At 41.0% G+C, this 19,032-nt stretch overlaps 1 protein-coding gene and 1 non-coding gene across 3 annotated transcripts; both read left to right on the forward strand.

Moving 5' to 3' along the window:
* The first annotated feature begins 419 nt into the window (after positions 1-419).
* Trnat-agu (transfer RNA threonine (anticodon AGU)) lies at positions 420-493 on the forward strand. The gene has a single exon. It is a non-coding gene; the product is annotated as a tRNA-Thr (tRNA).
* Positions 494-10,523: 10,030 nt separating this feature from the next.
* On the forward strand, positions 10,524-19,032 carry LOC137290896 (platelet endothelial aggregation receptor 1-like). 2 transcript variants are annotated; one of them, XM_067822067.1, is made up of 8 exons: positions 10,524-10,687; positions 12,762-12,899; positions 13,334-13,465; positions 14,156-14,287; positions 14,704-14,853; positions 16,099-16,191; positions 17,066-17,183; positions 17,848-19,032. In XM_067822067.1, the coding sequence occupies exons 1-8, from the start codon at positions 10,576-10,578 to the stop codon at positions 18,167-18,169; spliced, it is 1,197 nt and encodes a 398-aa protein (XP_067678168.1). In that variant the 5' UTR covers positions 10,524-10,575; the 3' UTR covers positions 18,170-19,032. The 2 variants fall into 2 exon arrangements, with proteins under 2 accessions (XP_067678168.1, XP_067678169.1); XM_067822068.1 differs by lacking the exon at positions 14,156-14,287 and having other exon boundaries at positions 10,614-10,687.

A 19,032-nucleotide genomic window follows, 5' to 3' on the forward strand; every position in this document is an offset into this window, starting at 1 on the left:
CGGATCATGACTTCATGAGACTTTATGTCAACATTTAGCTGAAGCGTCATAAAATACCTGACGTTATGGGTTCTTTAGAAATAGTTTATTCACTCACTCAACCCCCACCAGCCCAACCACTCACAACCCACAGCACCACACCCATTACTACCTACCATAATGGTGACGCTTAAACATCTGTTCATTCAGTCATCATGATATATATAGTAACTGATTGATTAATTGATGTCTGTTCCTCAGCGAACTATGTCATCTGTGCTGACACAGACCATCTGTGACTGCTCAATACCAAACATGTCGGTATGTGCGGACATTCCCGAAACTCGCCGACGGAAGAGAGACAGACTTCTTGGTCACAGATGGTTACGATAAAGAAATCGTAGACAGCACGAGAGTTGAAGTCGCTCCTTCGGTATGGTGGCTCTATAGCTCAGTTGGTTAGAGCGTCTGCCTAGTAAGCAGAAGGTCGAGGGTTCGACTCCCCCTGGAGCCTACTTTTGTCTTTGGTTTATATATACACCTTTCCAACGCTTCTGCCCAGAATTCAAAGCTACTGTGATGTGAGTAGTATGTTATACTTACAAACTTGAAGTTTTGATTTCGACAAATCAACAGTGAATCATTACAGTGTTTAGAGGTAAAGGTTGATAGAAAATGGGTAAAATGATTTCCATAAGATAGACTTTCATTAAGCAACATCTGTGTGACGTCGAGCCACATCTGTGTGACGTTGAGCCATGGACATTCTGGCAAGAGAATGGCATCTCTAGAGGCATCAGCTGGACTCCCGAGTGAGTGAGTGATTATAACAACATTCCCGCAATACCACGAAGGAGAAACCAGAAATGGGCTTCACACAATGAACTAACGTGAAGAGTCGTGTCGGCGTGAAAAGCGAACGTTCTATGTGTTTTTTTTATGCATAGGAGTCGATATTCAGCAGGGGTTGACAAAGACATTCACTCACTAACGTTTGATATGGTTCGATAGTATAGTCAGATCCCTTCCACTTACTGAACCATAAACAGACTAGCAAACCCGACTCACTCAATCAGAAAAACAACAACAATTAGTTTATGGTGTTTCATGCATGAACAGAGCAAAAAGGTTCAAAGTACAGTTCCTTTTCAGCGGTGTTGTACCGGAAGGCCAAAATCTATTTTTCAGACGTCCCGGGAAGGCTAAAATGTAAATTTCGGTTTTCCCGGGAGAGCAAATTATAGGAGTACCTCCAAAGCTAAGGATACAGACCTGGGAAGCATAGCCCATGTCGAGAGTAGAGAGATTGCTTTACAAAACATTATAATCTTCTTCGCTTGTTTTGAAATTATATAAGTGGCTTCTTCGCTTGTTTTGAATAAAAAACATTGGCGGAAGCTTCTTGAGTAAAGAGATCAATTCTCAAAACATCGTAATAAAAAGTAAATGTATTTAATTAGAAATAAAAAAAAGAAAACGTTGGAGGAACATTAATACATGCTATTACGTTTACATTGTAAACCGAAGTCGAGCTGTCATTCAATGTTCCAGTTTTGACCGAGCACGTCAATGTCTTCACTATCACAAATCAGGGCCATCGTACCACCATTGTTCATTATCTAACAGGGCTATCAATGTCTGGCTTAATTCTTGGAGGAGGGTGTGTTACATTCTTTAATATTTGATTTAACGACGTGCCAGGTATCTGATGAAACAAGCGCCTACAAACTTCAAGTCTTAAAGGGGCGGTGGTTGGTAAGGCGTTCGCCCGTCAAGCTCAAGATGTCCGGCTTCAATTCCCACATCGGTACAATAAAACCATACTCACTCATTCAAAAATCTTAGATGCAGACGACGCTGACAGATTAACATCCTCGATATCTCCAGGGTCTACGTTCCGAAAAGTCTCCACTATACCCTGGACGCATCTACGGGTCGGCCCGATAATTTTATTACCTCCCTTTGCTGACTCCGCTTTCACACAGTAGCCAATCAGAATGGTCACCGTTATAACCGAACTTGCCACTGTCAACAAAGGTAGCAGTTGCAACTGTGAAAGTTTGCTCGCCGTACGACTCACAATTTGGGGAAATCATACATGCAACTTTATAGGTCCGAAGCCTTTTGAAAAACATATGCAAGAAATCCATCTAATACTTTCAGAGAACCTAAGCATGGTTTGTTTGCCAAGTTTAATCGATTAGAGAATTTAAAAAGCGAAAGTGAGTTGTGATTGGTTCGCTCAACTTCCCAGCGTAGAAACCTGATTGGATAAAAAACCAGCCAAGGGAGGTAATAAATTTATCGGGCTGAGCCGTAGATGCATCCAGGGTATAGTGGATACTTTTCGGAACGTAGACCCTGGAGATATCGAGGATGACAGATTAATGGCGTAGCTTTTACTTCCGCTTCAATAACTTCATCGCAAAGAATTTCACTTTCATTCCATAGTAGACAACTGGTAAATGTCACTGATCATTATCAGTGGTAACCGACGCAGCCTTAGGTGACGATGATGTAATGTCTATGTGGTACATATTTGAAGGTTATACTAAAGCACCTGTCTCTTTGCAATATCTTAGATCTCGCTATGTGTTTGAATTAAACAGAGAACTCATATTGGGACATCTTTAGTTAAATAATCAAGTTTAACTCAGACAACTGCGTCAAACAAACAAACAAACAAACAAACCCAACACCTAGATACACACAAAACTATCATCATCGTCCATCCAACGCTTCAGTATCATATATATATTAGATATTCGAACAGAAGAGACTTTTTGAAAGCCCGTGGGATATAGTATGATGCAATCTGGGTCATCTACAAAACATTGCTGTTCAGTATTCACACTTCAAGTATATGCTTCTAAGCCATGTAAGAAATGGTCTGTTTAAACTAAAGATGAGGACGTCTTATTGGCATTTCATTGGTCTTTCAAAGCTCGTTCTGACGCGAACTGCAACGATATGTCCGCTGATATCATCTTCAGCGAGAGCTCACTGATGATTTGATGAGGGTGTTTACATACTACATGTTTGATGACATACGCCTGTATGTTTTATATACACTCTTCAAAAAGAAAAAAAGAGAAACGCAAAATCCCAATATCAATGAAAATTTGGTGTTATTCAATCCATCTGCTACCACTGCCCGACACCTGGGTACAGACCGAATCAGACGTTGGATGTTTTGTTGCAGCATGTGGAACACCTCTTGAAGATTCAGTGGTGGATTAAGACGTCGACGTACCCGTCTATCGATCTGATCCCAAAGGTGTTCGGTTGGGTTTGGATCCGGGGATAAGGAGGGCCAGGGGAGGGTGTTGATGTTGTTATTGGCCAGGTAGTCCACGGTATCACGTGCTGTGTCGGGCCTAGCGTCGTCCTGTTGGAAGAGCTGCCGTTGACGATCAGCAAGGTGAAGGACGTGCTGACGGAGAATCTGTTCGATGTATCGATTGGCCATCAGATTGCCTTGGACAAGCACAAGTTCCGATCCTCCCTTCACCGAATCTGTCCACCTGTCTGATGCAGTTAGGAGCAAAACGTTCATGACGTCGTCTGTAGACACGGCCTCTATCATCACGTCGCCTGCGGAGATAACGGGATTCATCGGTAACCATATGCGCCTCTCCAGTTTGCCAGGTTCCATGGCAGCACCGTGCTACACCATCTCACTGGTCGACGTCGATGTACTTGTGTCAAGGAGGGGGCAACGTTTGGACGTTGGCGTGTATTCCTACGGTTCCTGATTGTCTGATCGGACACTCTTCGGGCTCCAAACTGTTCTTGAGCTGTGTCCCGGGCGGTACGATGGCGGTCACTTAGGTGGGTTACCAGGATGTACCGATCTTGGACAGGTGTGGTGACACTAGGTCTTCCTGATCTCGGACGGTCATTTGTCGAATTTGTTTGACGAAATCGATCCCTCAATAGAGTTATTGAAGATCCTTGCCACCTCACTCTTTGATTCGCCAGCTTGCAATCGTCCAATTGCCCGATTTCGATCGGCAGCGTTGAGACATCCCATTTTCGTGTACAGTGCTTGCAAAGATCGTAGATGAAATTGTGAGAATGATTTGGGTCTTTTATAGTCACATGCTGCACTCATGCTTTGCACGTGAGAAACAATCATTATGCCTGATATTCGTGCTGCATGACATCCACGCGTATCATGACAATTAAAACCGTTCAAAATCATTTTGGTTGCGTTTGGTGAAGCATGATCTTCTAAAACAGAAACAATGTTGGAGTTAACATTTGTGTACAAAATTGTCAGTATCATTTTTGAATTTCATTTTGTGGTTTCCTTTTTTGAAGAGTGTATATATGTATGTGATGGATCTTGATATATACCACACATATATCTTGTTAGCACCTTGGTATCATCTGTTTTGATAGGATATAAATCCGTTGTATTATCACCTAGATGCACACTACGTATCTGATGGGATTTAAATGTGATGTATTGTAACCTAGATACACACTAAATATATAGTTGATGGTATATGAATGTGATGTATTAGAAGCTAGATACACAGAACCTATTTGATGGCAGTGTAGCACTGTATCACTCAGACTATTGACATATTATCAGAGGCATGGAATTATTATTATTATGATAATAGCGAACCATGGGCGAGGAATTATTATTGGGGTTATAATATTTAGATCTAGGAATGATATTATTAAGAATAAGTGATCAAGGGGTACTAATAATATATATATAGAATGGGAAATAATAGATAAAGGCCTGTGAGGTAGGAAACATATACAATGTAGGAGAGGTAGGTAATCGGCTGCGGAGGAAATAAGCATGAAAGTAGGTCGTTAGAACTTAGTGGGGGCAAGGCGAGATGACTCATAGGTTAGGAAAAAGGATAGGGACGGTGCTATCAAGATGGAGCAACTTGTCCGGGGACCTCGGCAGCAGTTCGTAGTATTCCACGGGACATATATGGTTAGGAGGTAGATACTTTGGGTTTCTTGGAATCCACCTCACAGCTTTACAAATATGGTATTGGGGGTACGGAATAAGGATGGGGGAGTGGAAAAGTATGCAGGGTTAGGGGTTTCTGACCAATGGGCAAAAAGAAGAGGGTGTTGGCTGTGACGTAGGGACCCAGCTTTAAGCGGTAGCAAAGCCCAGGGTCGGGAGTCTGGTGCGCTCCCACTCTTGGTGTTTGGTCACAAGGAATCGTCGGAAGAACTATCTTAAAAGGCACCAGCATTTGGCTTAAGACGGAAGCTTTGCGGCTGAAGTCTTATAGAGTGACCATAGAGTGGGTTGTCCAGCAACACTGTTCCAAATAAATTATTGAACGAAGATCATCGTCTTGTGGTTGCTGGAGGAACTACGGTAAAGCTCCAAGGGCCCCCGGGTACTGACATTGTACCTCTCGCACATCCCCTATCGTCAGGACCGAAGTACGGGGGTAAACCGTAGTTCGGGTAAGGGCCCGTCAATCGCAGGTACGGGATTCGACCAGGTAAACGTCATCTATCTGGCAGTTAACCGACCTGACTCCGCACACCTTGGAGAATATGACATACAATAGAACAGTATCACACAAAATGTTGACATACCATACACCATAGGACAGCATCACTCAGAATGTTGACACATGACATACCGCAGGAAAATGTCACTCAGTATGTTGACAAACGACATACTCTAGCACAGTATCACTACGAAGCTTAACAGGGCAATATCATTCAGGACAGTATCGCTCAGAATGGTGGCATATAACATACTATAGGACAGTATCACTCACAATGTCTCAGAGAATGTTGACATACGACATACTATAGGATATTATCACTCAGAATGTTGATATATGACATATTATAGGACAGCATCACTCAGAAAGCTGACATGGCATACTATAGGACAGCATCACACAGATGCTGCTGGCGGAAGCTTCTTGAGTAAAGAGATCAATTCTCAAAACATCGTAATAAAAAGTAAATGTATTTAATTAGAAATAAAAAAAAGAAAACGTTGGAGGAACATTAATACATGCTATTACGTTTACATTGTAAACCGAAGTCGAGCTGTCATTCAATGTTCCAGTTTTGACCGAGCACGTCAATGTCTTCACTATCACAAATCAGGGCCATCGTACCACCATTGTTCATTATCTAACAGGGCTATCAATGTCTGGCTTAATTCTTGGAGGAGGGTGTGTTACATTCTTTAATATTTGATTTAACGACGTGCCAGGTATCTGATGAAACAGGCGCCTACAAACTTCAAGTCTTAAAGGGGCGGTGGTTGGTAAGGCGTTCGCCCGTCAAGCTCAAGATGTCCGGCTTCAATTCCCACATCGGTACAATAAAACCATACTCACTCATTCAAAAATCTTAGATGCAGACGACGCTGACAGATTAACATCCTCGATATCTCCAGGGTCTACGTTCCGAAAAGTCTCCACTATACCCTGGACGCATCTACGGGTCGGCCCGATAATTTTATTACCTCCCTTTGCTGACTCCGCTTTCACACAGTAGCCAATCAGAATGGTCACCGTTATAACCGAACTTGCCACTGTCAACAAAGGTAGCAGTTGCAACTGTGAAAGTTTGCTCGCCGTACGACTCACAATTTGGGGAAATCATACATGCAACTTTATAGGTCCGAAGCCTTTTGAAAAACATATGCAAGAAATCCATCTAATACTTTCAGAGAACCTAAGCATGGTTTGTTTGCCAAGTTTAATCGATTAGAGAATTTAAAAAGCGAAAGTGAGTTGTGATTGGTTCGCTCAACTTCCCAGCGTAGAAACCTGATTGGATAAAAAACCAGCCAAGGGAGGTAATAAATGTATCGGGCTGAGCCGTAGATGCATCCAGGGTATAGTGGATACTTTTCGGAACGTAGACCCTGGAGATATCGAGGATGACAGATTAATGGCGTAGCTTTTACTTCCGCTTCAATAACTTCATCGCAAAGAATTTCACTTTCATTCCATAGTAGACAACTGGTAAATGTCACTGATCATTATCAGTGGTAACCGACGCAGCCTTAGGTGACGATGATGTAATGTCTATGTGGTACATATTTGAAGGTTATACTAAAGCACCTGTCTCTTTGCAATATCTTAGATCTCGCTATGTGTTTGAATTAAACAGAGAACTCATATTGGGACATCTTTAGTTAAATAATCAAGTTTAACTCAGACAACTGCGTCAAACAAACAAACAAACAAACAAACCCAACACCTAGATACACACAAAACTATCATCATCGTCCATCCAACGCTTCAGTATCATATATATATTAGATATTCGAACAGAAGAGACTTTTTGAAAGCCCGTGGGATATAGTATGATGCAATCTGGGTCATCTACAAAACATTGCTGTTCAGTATTCACACTTCAAGTATATGCTTCTAAGCCATGTAAGAAATGGTCTGTTTAAACTAAAGATGAGGACGTCTTATTGGCATTTCATTGGTCTTTCAAAGCTCGTTCTGACGCGAACTGCAACGATATGTCCGCTGATATCATCTTCAGCGAGAGCTCACTGATGATTTGATGAGGGTGTTTACATACTACATGTTTGATGACATACGCCTGTATGTTTTATATACACTCTTCAAAAAGAAAAAAAGAGAAACGCAAAATCCCAATATCAATGAAAATTTGGTGTTATTCAATCCATCTGCTACCACTGCCCGACACCTGGGTACAGACCGAATCAGACGTTGGATGTTTTGTTGCAGCATGTGGAACACCTCTTGAAGATTCAGTGGTGGATTAAGACGTCGACGTACCCGTCTATCGATCTGATCCCAAAGGTGTTCGGTTGGGTTTGGATCCGGGGATAAGGAGGGCCAGGGGAGGGTGTTGATGTTGTTATTGGCCAGGTAGTCCACGGTATCACGTGCTGTGTCGGGCCTAGCGTCGTCCTGTTGGAAGAGCTGCCGTTGACGATCAGCAAGGTGAAGGACGTGCTGACGGAGAATCTGTTCGATGTATCGATTGGCCATCAGATTGCCTTGGACAAGCACAAGTTCCGATCCTCCCTTCACCGAATCTGTCCACCTGTCTGATGCAGTTAGGAGCAAAACGTTCATGACGTCGTCTGTAGACACGGCCTCTATCATCACGTCGCCTGCGGAGATAACGGGATTCATCGGTAACCATATGCGCCTCTCCAGTTTGCCAGGTTCCATGGCAGCACCGTGCTACACCATCTCACTGGTCGACGTCGATGTACTTGTGTCAAGGAGGGGGCAACGTTTGGACGTTGGCGTGTATTCCTACGGTTCCTGATTGTCTGATCGGACACTCTTCGGGCTCCAAACTGTTCTTGAGCTGTGTCCCGGGCGGTACGATGGCGGTCACTTAGGTGGGTTACCAGGATGTACCGATCTTGGACAGGTGTGGTGACACTAGGTCTTCCTGATCTCGGACGGTCATTTGTCGAATTTGTTTGACGAAATCGATCCCTCAATAGAGTTATTGAAGATCCTTGCCACCTCACTCTTTGATTCGCCAGCTTGCAATCGTCCAATTGCCCGATTTCGATCGGCAGCGTTGAGACATCCCATTTTCGTGTACAGTGCTTGCAAAGATCGTAGATGAAATTGTGAGAATGATTTGGGTCTTTTATAGTCACATGCTGCACTCATGCTTTGCACGTGAGAAACAATCATTATGCCTGATATTCGTGCTGCATGACATCCACGCGTATCATGACAATTAAAACCGTTCAAAATCATTTTGGTTGCGTTTGGTGAAGCATGATCTTCTAAAACAGAAACAATGTTGGAGTTAACATTTGTGTACAAAATTGTCAGTATCATTTTTGAATTTCATTTTGTGGTTTCCTTTTTTGAAGAGTGTATATATGTATGTGATGGATCTTGATATATACCACACATATATCTTGTTAACACCTTGGTATCATCTGTTTTGATAGGATATAAATCCGTTGTATTATCACCTAGATGCACACTACGTATCTGATGGGATTTAAATGTGATGTATTGTAACCTAGATACACACTAAATATATAGTTGATGGTATATGAATGTGATGTATTAGAAGCTAGATACACACAACCTATTTGATGGCAGTGTAGCACTGTATCACTCAGACTATTGACATATTATCAGAGGCATGGAATTATTATTATTATGATAATAGCGAACCATGGGCGAGGAATTATTATTGGGGTTATAATATTTAGATCTAGGAATGATATTATTAAGAATAAGTGATCAAGGGGTACTAATAATATATATATAGAATGGGAAATAATAGATAAAGGCCTGTGAGGTAGGAAACATATACAATGTAGGAGAGGTAGGTAATCGGCTGCGGAGGAAATAAGCATGAAAGTAGGTCGTTAGAACTTAGTGGGGGCAAGGCGAGATGACTCATAGGTTAGGAAAAAGGATAGGGACGGTGCTATCAAGATGGAGCAACTTGTCCGGGGACCTCGGCAGCAGTTCGTAGTATTCCACGGGACATATATGGTTAGGAGGTAGATACTTTGGGTTTCTTGGAATCCACCTCACAGCTTTACAAATATGGTATTGGGGGTACGGAATAAGGATGGGGGAGTGGAAAAGTATGCAGGGTTAGGGGTTTCTGACCAATGGGCAAAAAGAAGAGGGTGTTGGCTGTGACGTAGGGACCCAGCTTTAAGCGGTAGCAAAGCCCAGGGTCGGGAGTCTGGTGCGCTCCCACTCTTGGTGTTTGGTCACAAGGAATCGTCGGAAGAACTATCTTAAAAGGCACCAGCATTTGGCTTAAGACGGAAGCTTTGCGGCTGAAGTCTTATAGAGTGACCATAGAGTGGGTTGTCCAGCAACACTGTTCCAAATAAATTATTGAACGAAGATCATCGTCTTGTGGTTGCTGGAGGAACTACGGTAAAGCTCCAAGGGCCCCCGGGTACTGACATTGTACCTCTCGCACATCCCCTATCGTCAGGACCGAAGTACGGGGGTAAACCGTAGTTCGGGTAAGGGCCCGTCAATCGCAGGTACGGGATTCGACCAGGTAAACGTCATCTATCTGGCAGTTAACCGACCTGACTCCGCACACCTTGGAGAATATGACATACAATAGAACAGTATCACACAAAATGTTGACATACCATACACCATAGGACAGCATCACTCAGAATGTTGACACATGACATACCGCAGGAAAATGTCACTCAGTATGTTGACAAACGACATACTCTAGCACAGTATCACTACGAAGCTTAACAGGGCAATATCATTCAGGACAGTATCGCTCAGAATGGTGGCATATAACATACTATAGGACAGTATCACTCACAATGTCTCAGAGAATGTTGACATACGACATACTATAGGATATTATCACTCAGAATGTTGATATATGACATATTATAGGACAGTATCACTCAGAAAGCTGACATGGCACACTATAGGACAGCATCACACAGAAAGCTGACACGGAAGTAATGCATGACAGTTGACATTAACATAGGGTTAGCAAGCGACTTATGTCATGTCACACAAAATGAGGAAGTAAATTGGTATACGTACTCGTATCATATCCTGCATCTCGTACTTATATATAACCATAAATGGTTGCAGTCGACTTCGAATGTATTTTCCCTGTTTTCCAGAGGACCATCAGTTGTCATCAAGCAAAGGAAGATCAATGTACAACTTCATTGCCATATGTCTTCTTTTGTTACAGATTATGGCTGCATATGGTAGGTATATTTCAGCTATTGATTTCGTACGTTTAAGTTACATGTAGCAGATATTGAGTCATGATTCATTGTTTTGTTCATTGACACCATGTCTTCACGAATTTACTTAGTCGTTGTCAGTGAGTAAATGTTTACAGTTAGCTAACACGATAGACAACACCGTATTAGTTAGTACCGTTTATCTCGCGTGGGTAAATGAAAGGTACCTAACGGAAAGTCGATATATGGTTCTCATACAACTGACATTTCTTACATGGAAATATCTAGATAATACATATACAATTCACCTCTTTTCACAATCCCTGAACCACATTATTTTCCCTACTGCCAAGTCCATTCTCCAATATTAGAACCTAAAATGAAACAAGTCTAGATTTCTTCAGGTTCTGAATCTCTGGTACCGATGGGACTCCTTTACAAATTTTGTTTTCTATCAAGATTATATATTTTCAGAGTCTAAGCATTAGTCTACTTGTAAGTCTGTGTTAATGAATGATCAGTTTGTACAGCGCTAGGGTTTCTGCGCTTCACCTTCTGACTAATGCCAACCCTCGATAATTTGAGGAGAGTCCTGGGTAAATGTTTTCAGGAAGCTTGCAATGCATATACAATTTCTTTATAATTAACACGAGTGGCGTTTCAGTGTATCTACTGACATTGTTAACACGCATCTACTGACATTGTTAACATGTATCTACTGACATTGTTAACATGTATCTACTGACATTGTTAACATGTATCTACTGACATTGTTAACATGTATCTACTGACAATGTTAACATTTATCTACTGACATTGTTAACATATATCTGCTGACATTGTTAACATGTATCTGCTGACATTGTTAACATGTATCTACTGACAATGTTAACATCTATCTACTGACATTGTTATCAAGTATCTGCTGCCATTGTTAACATCTATCTACTGACATTGTTAACATGTATCTACTGACATTGTTAACATGTATCTACTGACATTGTTAACATCTATCTACTGCCATTGTTAACATGTATCTACTGACATTGTTAACATCTATCTACTGCCATTGTTAACATCTATCTACTGACATTGTTAAGATGTTTCTACTGACATTGATCACATCTATCTACTCATATTAACATCTATCTACTGACATTGTTAAACCATATCTACTGCCATTGTTAACAAGTATCTACTGACATTGTTAACATCTATCTACTGACATTGTTAACATCTATCTACTGACATTGTTAGCATGTATCTACTGACATTGTTATCACGTATCTGCTGACATTGTTAACATCTATCTGCTGACATTGTTAACATCTATCTGCTGACATTGTTAACATCTATCTACTGACATTGTTAACATGTATCTGCTGACATTGTTAACATCTATCTGCTGACAATGTTAACATCTATCTGCTGACATTGTTAACATCTATCTACTGACATTGTTAGCATATATCTACTGACATTGTTATCACGTATCTGCTGACATTATTAACATCTATCTGCTGACATTGTTAACATCTATCTGCTGACATTGTTAACATCTATCTACTGACATTGTTATCACGTATCTACTGACATTGTTAACAAGTATCTGCTGCCTTTGTTAACATGTATCTACTGCCATTGTTAACAGGTATCTACTGACATTGTTAACAAGCTAGCAGCTTCACCGAAACGTCACTCACACTGGTAGCTGTATAACCATAGACAACCTTTCCCGTGGTTCATCACACCTACTTCTAAACGATACTCAAAGAATTTTGGAACTTAATGAGATATTCTGACAAATGCAAACTTTCCATGGTTAAATATTTCGGTAAGTCATTCTTGTCATTTTAATGAAAATATTTAGAGAAAATGTACCTAAACTGACAAGTTCCTTTCAACATAATCCTGCACCATGGTTTTGGTCTGAATGTTGAGTATTTACACCATGTTCACTTCACGTAGGGCCGGTCTTACCACTGATTTCAAGTGACACTAAAAAATGTCATGACTGTTTTGTTTTGTAACCACAGTCCAATCTGTCTCGATAAAATGATTCATCTAATGTACATGATACATGTCATTATAAAAGGATGCAGGCGAGGCGGTCGTGCCTATTACAAAGGAAATGAGTGCAGGACATGTGGTACTGGCTGTAAAGATGGGATGTGTGATGCTGAGGGTCACTGCAGCTGTAAACCACAGTGGGCCGGACGTGAATGCACAACACGTACGTCTGTATGGATTATACACAGTAAACAGATGTCTCGTTAAGTCGAATTCCTTAGGATTATACTTGGAAAAGATTTCGAGTTATTTCGAAAACAGCCGAAGTGTCAGTTCTGTTCAGGCGTGTAGCAAGCCAATTTTTCGTGAAGGCCCGTTATGTTGCAAACATGCACATTTACATTGTATTGAGGGCTTGTCCACCTTTCATTTTCCAAATTATGTGAAAGCCAAGGCTTTTAGTTCATAATGGTAGCTACGCCCTTGGATTTCCTCAAAGGATAGGTCGACATGATAAGGACTCGGTTCCCGCCGATTCTGATATTATGACTGACGCGTTAACGTCTTTAAAAGAACATCTTTTGTTTTAAACTTTATGTCGACTTATTTGCATGAGTCGTCAATCATGTAGTAACTTAATGCTGATATATTTTATAGGATGCACTAACGGCTACGTGCAGGGATACAGCTGTAAACGGTGTGGGTATGGGTGTCAAGGGGGTAGATGTGATGCGGATGACGGAACATGCCGATGTAAACCAGGATGGGTAGGAAGTCGTTGCACCACAAGTATGTCGATTTCAAAACATATTATTCTTTTGTTGTTCCGTGTTTATGATGTTAACATGGTTTGCTATAACGAATATTCTTGTTTTGATGCTATTCTTCCTTTAGGAAAAGAATTCGAGTTATTTCTAAACAGCTAAAGGCTGTTTGCATTGAAAGCGTTCCGAAAAAATTCACTTTACAGAAAAACGTGAATCGAATAAAGTGAAATTATGACTGCGAATCCTCATAATTTCACTTTGCCAAATGAACATTGCAGTCTCAGAATTTTGTTCAGCTAAGGATAAAAGTTGTTTAACAAACGATCACAGTTTCAAATTGCTATGATTGGTTTGTACCACAAGGGGGTGGGCACACTAAATGAAACACCCAGAACAAGTGACTTTGATCTAAAGCTAATGACGGCCGCGCGTGCTTTTGTTTAACTATTCCAACAACTGCGCTAACCCTCGTGTGGTACAAACCAATCACAGCGTTTTGAATCATTTGTTAAACAACTTTTATCATAAGCTGAATATTTAAATGTTCTGATGGCAAGGTAAAATTATGAAAATTATGGGAATTCACAATCTTAACTTCACCTTACTTGATTTATTTGATTTTACAGTGAACATGCTGTGTTTTAAACGATATGTCGACTTATTTGCATGAGTCGTCAATCATGTAGTAACTTAATGCTGATATATTTTATAGGATGCACTAACGGCTACGTGCAGGGATACAGCTGTAAACGGTGTGGGTATGGGTGTCAAGGGGGTAGATGTGATGCGGATGACGGAACATGCCGATGTAAATCAGGATGGGTAGGAAGTCGTTGCTCCACAAGTATGTCGATTTCAAATTATATTTCATATTATGTCCTTGTTGTAGGGAGTGAGTTTATTTTCACGTCACATTTTGGCGTTATACCAGCAATATCACGGTGGGGGACACTAAAAGTGGGCTTCACATACTGTACCTATGTGGGGTAACCATGGTACGAGAAGCGAACCCAGGTCCTGGGCGTGACGACAGCACGTTTTAGCCAGTAGGCTACCCCCGCCCCCTCTTTCCTATCTAACCCCAAAGCCCAAAACTTGTACTCATAACTGCATCAGTTTATGCAACCCTATGTGTTTCTTAATGCGCCTGTTTAACCGATTGGACCCCAGAAGGTTATAACTGATACAGTCACTGTTGTACTAAATGATCTGAGTGTGTCATTTACATTTGTACAAGCTTATGCATTACTTTGTGGACAGGATGTCCTCCGGGTTTTTTCGTGGACGGACGTATCTGTAGACGTTGTAGTAGCAGGTGCTCGTCGAGACGTTGTGACATTGCTGACGGCACATGTAGATGCACGTCAGGCTGGACAGGGCGTCATTGCACCGTTAAACTGGAAAAGTCAGGTAATTTGCCATTAGTGTACTGTTGTAACATTATCCAATTATTTGAGAATTTAGGTGCCTGGGCCACTGCACATAAATTCGACGCAGTGGTCCTAGGTCTGCGGTTCTTTGATGTGACACAGATTAATATCGTGAATGTTGTTTTTGGTTTAAACTTTCTCAGTATAGTACAGATCCTTGTGGCGAATGCAAATTGGCACTTCTTCCAAGGCCAAAGCTATGAATACACATTGCCGTTTTGGGGGAGTTTTCACAGCAACATTTTGTTGGACTCAGTGTATCTATAGTTGCTTCTACTTTGGTAGTTAAAGCCCAAAGGCTGGTCACGGGATGAGTCCGAAAGCACTCCCAAGTTTGATTGATTCTCAACTTATTTCTTTTCCTAGCTTCAGGTGCTGCAAACTTATCATTTACTGATTAAAAAAAGTACATGCAGCAAGAGGTTAGTGTAAGCCCTCCCAGCTCTGAGTCCTTCATAATGAATTTGTAACTCTTATCCTGAAATTTCTAGATCATTGTCAAACAAACTGGAGAAGAGGAATTCTGTTGAAGGCTTACTTGTGGTGGGTATCGTGTCAACCTTGGTGGATTCCGTCGCATTGGTTGCAGTTGTCGACCACGTCACACTGTGGGATGATGCCATTGTTGAGCTATCATCTACTCGTGGAAAATGCATTTGATAAATTACGGAAGCCTTTTAGTGCCATTCGTACTTTTAATTTTGCATGAAATTTCATGATGATAAGTGTAAAAGACAATGATCTAGAAATTTCAGGATAAGAGTTACAAATTCATTATGAAGGACTCAGAGCTGGGAGGGCTTACACTAACCTCTTGCTGCATGTACTTTTTGTAATCAGTAAATGATAAGTTTGCAGCACCTGAAGCTAGGAAAAGAAATAAGTTGAGAATCAATCAAACTTGGGAGTGCTGACGCCGTCGGTTCCAAATGCATTCCCGTGCTTCAAATACTCAATAACACCCGGAAATTGGCCAACACATGATGTTTATCTCCTAACTGAAGACCAGTTCTAACTCGGATGTCGTTTACAGATGTCAGAGGCATTGTTTTTACCATGTTGATGAACATAACATGCTGGCTATTTGCTGGATAATTGAATTTTTGAATCAACACAAGTATGAAAACAATGAATGCCATTAACGTTCATTTGGGGGTTTGAAGGTTTGGGGGTAACAGCTGTGATATTTGGAGGACACAAATATTTGTGCTATTGAAACCCGCAGGGAAGTTAGCAGCTCAGACGGTAATCTCTTGGAGCAGTGCCGGTCTAACAACTCAGACGCCAACCAATTGGAGCAGTACCGATTTCAAACCGGGTACGTTATATCACAGAGACAACGTAAGTTAGGCAAAGCAAAGTAGCATCTGTTTACGGACTTACCTGGGACCGACTCATTTGTTCGGTTAGTAAAGCAGTCCGGATTAAAAATTTTGTCCGTTATCGTAAACACTGCCATGATGACTTGCCTTCCTTTCTAAAGGACAGCCAGCAACTTGAATTTTTCGTTTTGCATTTTTTAAGATTTATACTCATTATCATTTACACTTTCTTTGGAAGAAGTCTGTAGTCATAATAAGCTTATTTCCGCTTGTGTAAATTTCCATACATTTTTTAATTAATACATACATTAATACATTTTTTCAGTTATTAACCATTGTAAACATAAGTAACAGCTATGTTTATTCTGTGGACTGTTATTTTAGTCAGCTTCATCCGGATTACAAAACATTGTTCTCACAGCAAGTTGGTTGTCGCGACTGATATTGTAGTCTGTAATTCGTATTTGAGAGAGTCCGGGCTGCAAACCAAGCTTTAGTGATAAATTAAGAAGTTTTTCCGGAACTCAGAGAGTAGTCCGGATAATGGAGGAAACCTGATTACATGGAGTCCGGATATGACAGATTCCACTGTACTGTGTGTTGTAAACAGCTCGAGTATTAAAGCAGATACTGTTTTGTTTGTTATTTGACACCGCGCTCGGTAATATTCCCGCTATATAGCAGCGTTCTGTAAATTATCGCGTCTGCAATAGCCAATCCAGTGATCAAGAGCATGAGTGTCAGTCCATGCAACAGTCACAGATGAAGTCAGTGTGTCTGACCTTCCGATTTCATCCACATTCTAGTGTATCAACAATAACACCATAGATCAGTTCCCCTTTACACTGTTGTGTGTGATACTGTTGGCAGATGGAGAGCAGCTGACCAAAAAGGAAAAAGCATCTTGGACATACGTGCTGATCTACAGTTTGACGCCACTCGCTTTCGTATCATGTACCAGTCTGATCCTGTGCTTGGTGCTGAAAAGGTGAGCTTGTAGAAGTAAGTCGGTCGTGGTATAACTGCCACTTGAGGTTTACCACCAACATCACCTCACAGTGATGTACCTGTTTCCTTAGACTACCATCCTTAATATCTGACAAGCATGTAAACGTACGCTATATAACTGCCGTTTTAGGTTTACCATCCACATTACCTGACCCACTATACAGCTGCTCCTCTAGCCTACCACCTTCACTGGATGACACCGTTAAAAAGCTGCCACTTCAGATTTACCATCCACATTACCTGACCCACTATATAGCTGCCCCTTTAGCCTACCACCTTCACTGGATGACACCGTTAAAAAGCTGCCACTTCAGATTTACCATCCACATTACCCGACCCACTATATAGCTGCCCCTTTAGCCTACCACCTTCACTGGATGACACATTTGCTATTGCAACATCATCAAGCTTAACCACATATACTGGCCAGCAATAGAAACGCAACTCTGGCTTATTCTCTAGTTTTAAAATAGTAGACATAAACATGAACGATTACATGAACGGGAGAGAGAGGGACTCTATCTACCCTTTTCAATCAAGTACCTAATAGAGTGATTCCTCTTGGTTTTATGTTTAACGTCATATCATATCGCGTGAACGTCATATTGGATGATATACATCCGGGTTATAATACTTTATTTTAGACTACGTCCAAAGAGATCCGTTAAGACATCTGGCGCCAAAGTACCATCCACAGCAGACGATCTCGAGTCAGATCAGGTGGTATACTTCAGCGCTGTTTTGGAGGACGATGAAGACAGACATTATGACGCTATTCAAGACCAAATGGCTCATGTCGGTGTAAGTCATGACGATGCAGCAGATGAGAATGTTTATGCAATACCTTGCGATAACGAATGTGATAATATCTATGAAAACAGTAAAGATGGGAATTTATATGAAGCTCCTTCCGTAAAGATTGACAGACATATCTACGAAGGACTTAAAACACGAACGAAAATATAAAAAAGTAAGTACAATGCACATTCCACTTAGCGTTCAGTACACCTTTTGAGCTTGATGCCTACCAAACACTGAGAACAGTGCTTGAATTGGTGAATATATTCACGCAAATTCTGAAAATGTGTGTGATTCTAAGATTTTGTTTAAAATGTGTTTTTTATGAAACAATATATATTTAATGACATACGTGACTAAATGTAAAGACCAAATGGTTCCTGGTACCACTAAAGTGTTTGTTTTATTTTCTTTTTTAAAACACTATTTCTTTTTTATGTTTTTTATATATACCCAAGTTATATCTAGTTCTCATGTTTCACAACTTATATGTGCACACATTGTGCTGAAAGACGTAATTAACTGAAGTTTGAGTTTAGAATCCATTGGTATCCTTGTACATGATGTATCTCTTCTTCGAGAACAGCTGATTAAATCAAATTCCCCCTTACAACCAGACAGGAAGCTCTGTGTCATGAATTGATGTTGTCACGCTTATGGACCTCCGTGACAACAATGTCTGAATCTGACCCTCTCCTACTTTGCAAGAGGGTGACTTCCGGTTAACCATTTATAATTCGGAGTAGTGAGAAATGGGCCATGACGCGAAGTTTCCTTCCTTTTGTTGAAAGTGTCGTTGTAATGATAATATCGCTGAATGTGTATTGAAATGGTTTTATGTATTGGAAATGTTTCTGCTCATACCTAATCGGTGGGGCCGGGGTAGCCTAGTCGCTAAAGCGTTCACTCGCCACGCCGAATACCTTGGTTCGATTTCCCACATACGGGCAATGTGTAAAGCCTATTTCTGGTGTCCATGGCTGTAATATTGTAAATAATAATAATAATAATAAATACGACGTAAAACTAAA

This window comes from Haliotis asinina, chromosome 7, assembly GCF_037392515.1.
Source record: "Haliotis asinina isolate JCU_RB_2024 chromosome 7, JCU_Hal_asi_v2, whole genome shotgun sequence".
Taxonomy (NCBI): domain Eukaryota; kingdom Metazoa; phylum Mollusca; class Gastropoda; order Lepetellida; family Haliotidae; genus Haliotis; species Haliotis asinina.

Bases quoted from the DNA above. Each gene is read 5' to 3' on its own strand.
- LOC137290896 (XM_067822067.1), top strand. From the start codon at position 10,576: ATGTATTTTCCCTGTTTTCCAGAGGACCATCAGTTGTCATCAAGCAAA. The intron at 12,900-13,333 runs GTACGTCTGTAT...TATATTTTATAG, and splicing joins CGGACGTGAATGCACAACAC to GATGCACTAACGGCTACGTG. The intron at 13,466-14,155 runs GTATGTCGATTT...TATATTTTATAG, and splicing joins AGGAAGTCGTTGCACCACAA to GATGCACTAACGGCTACGTG.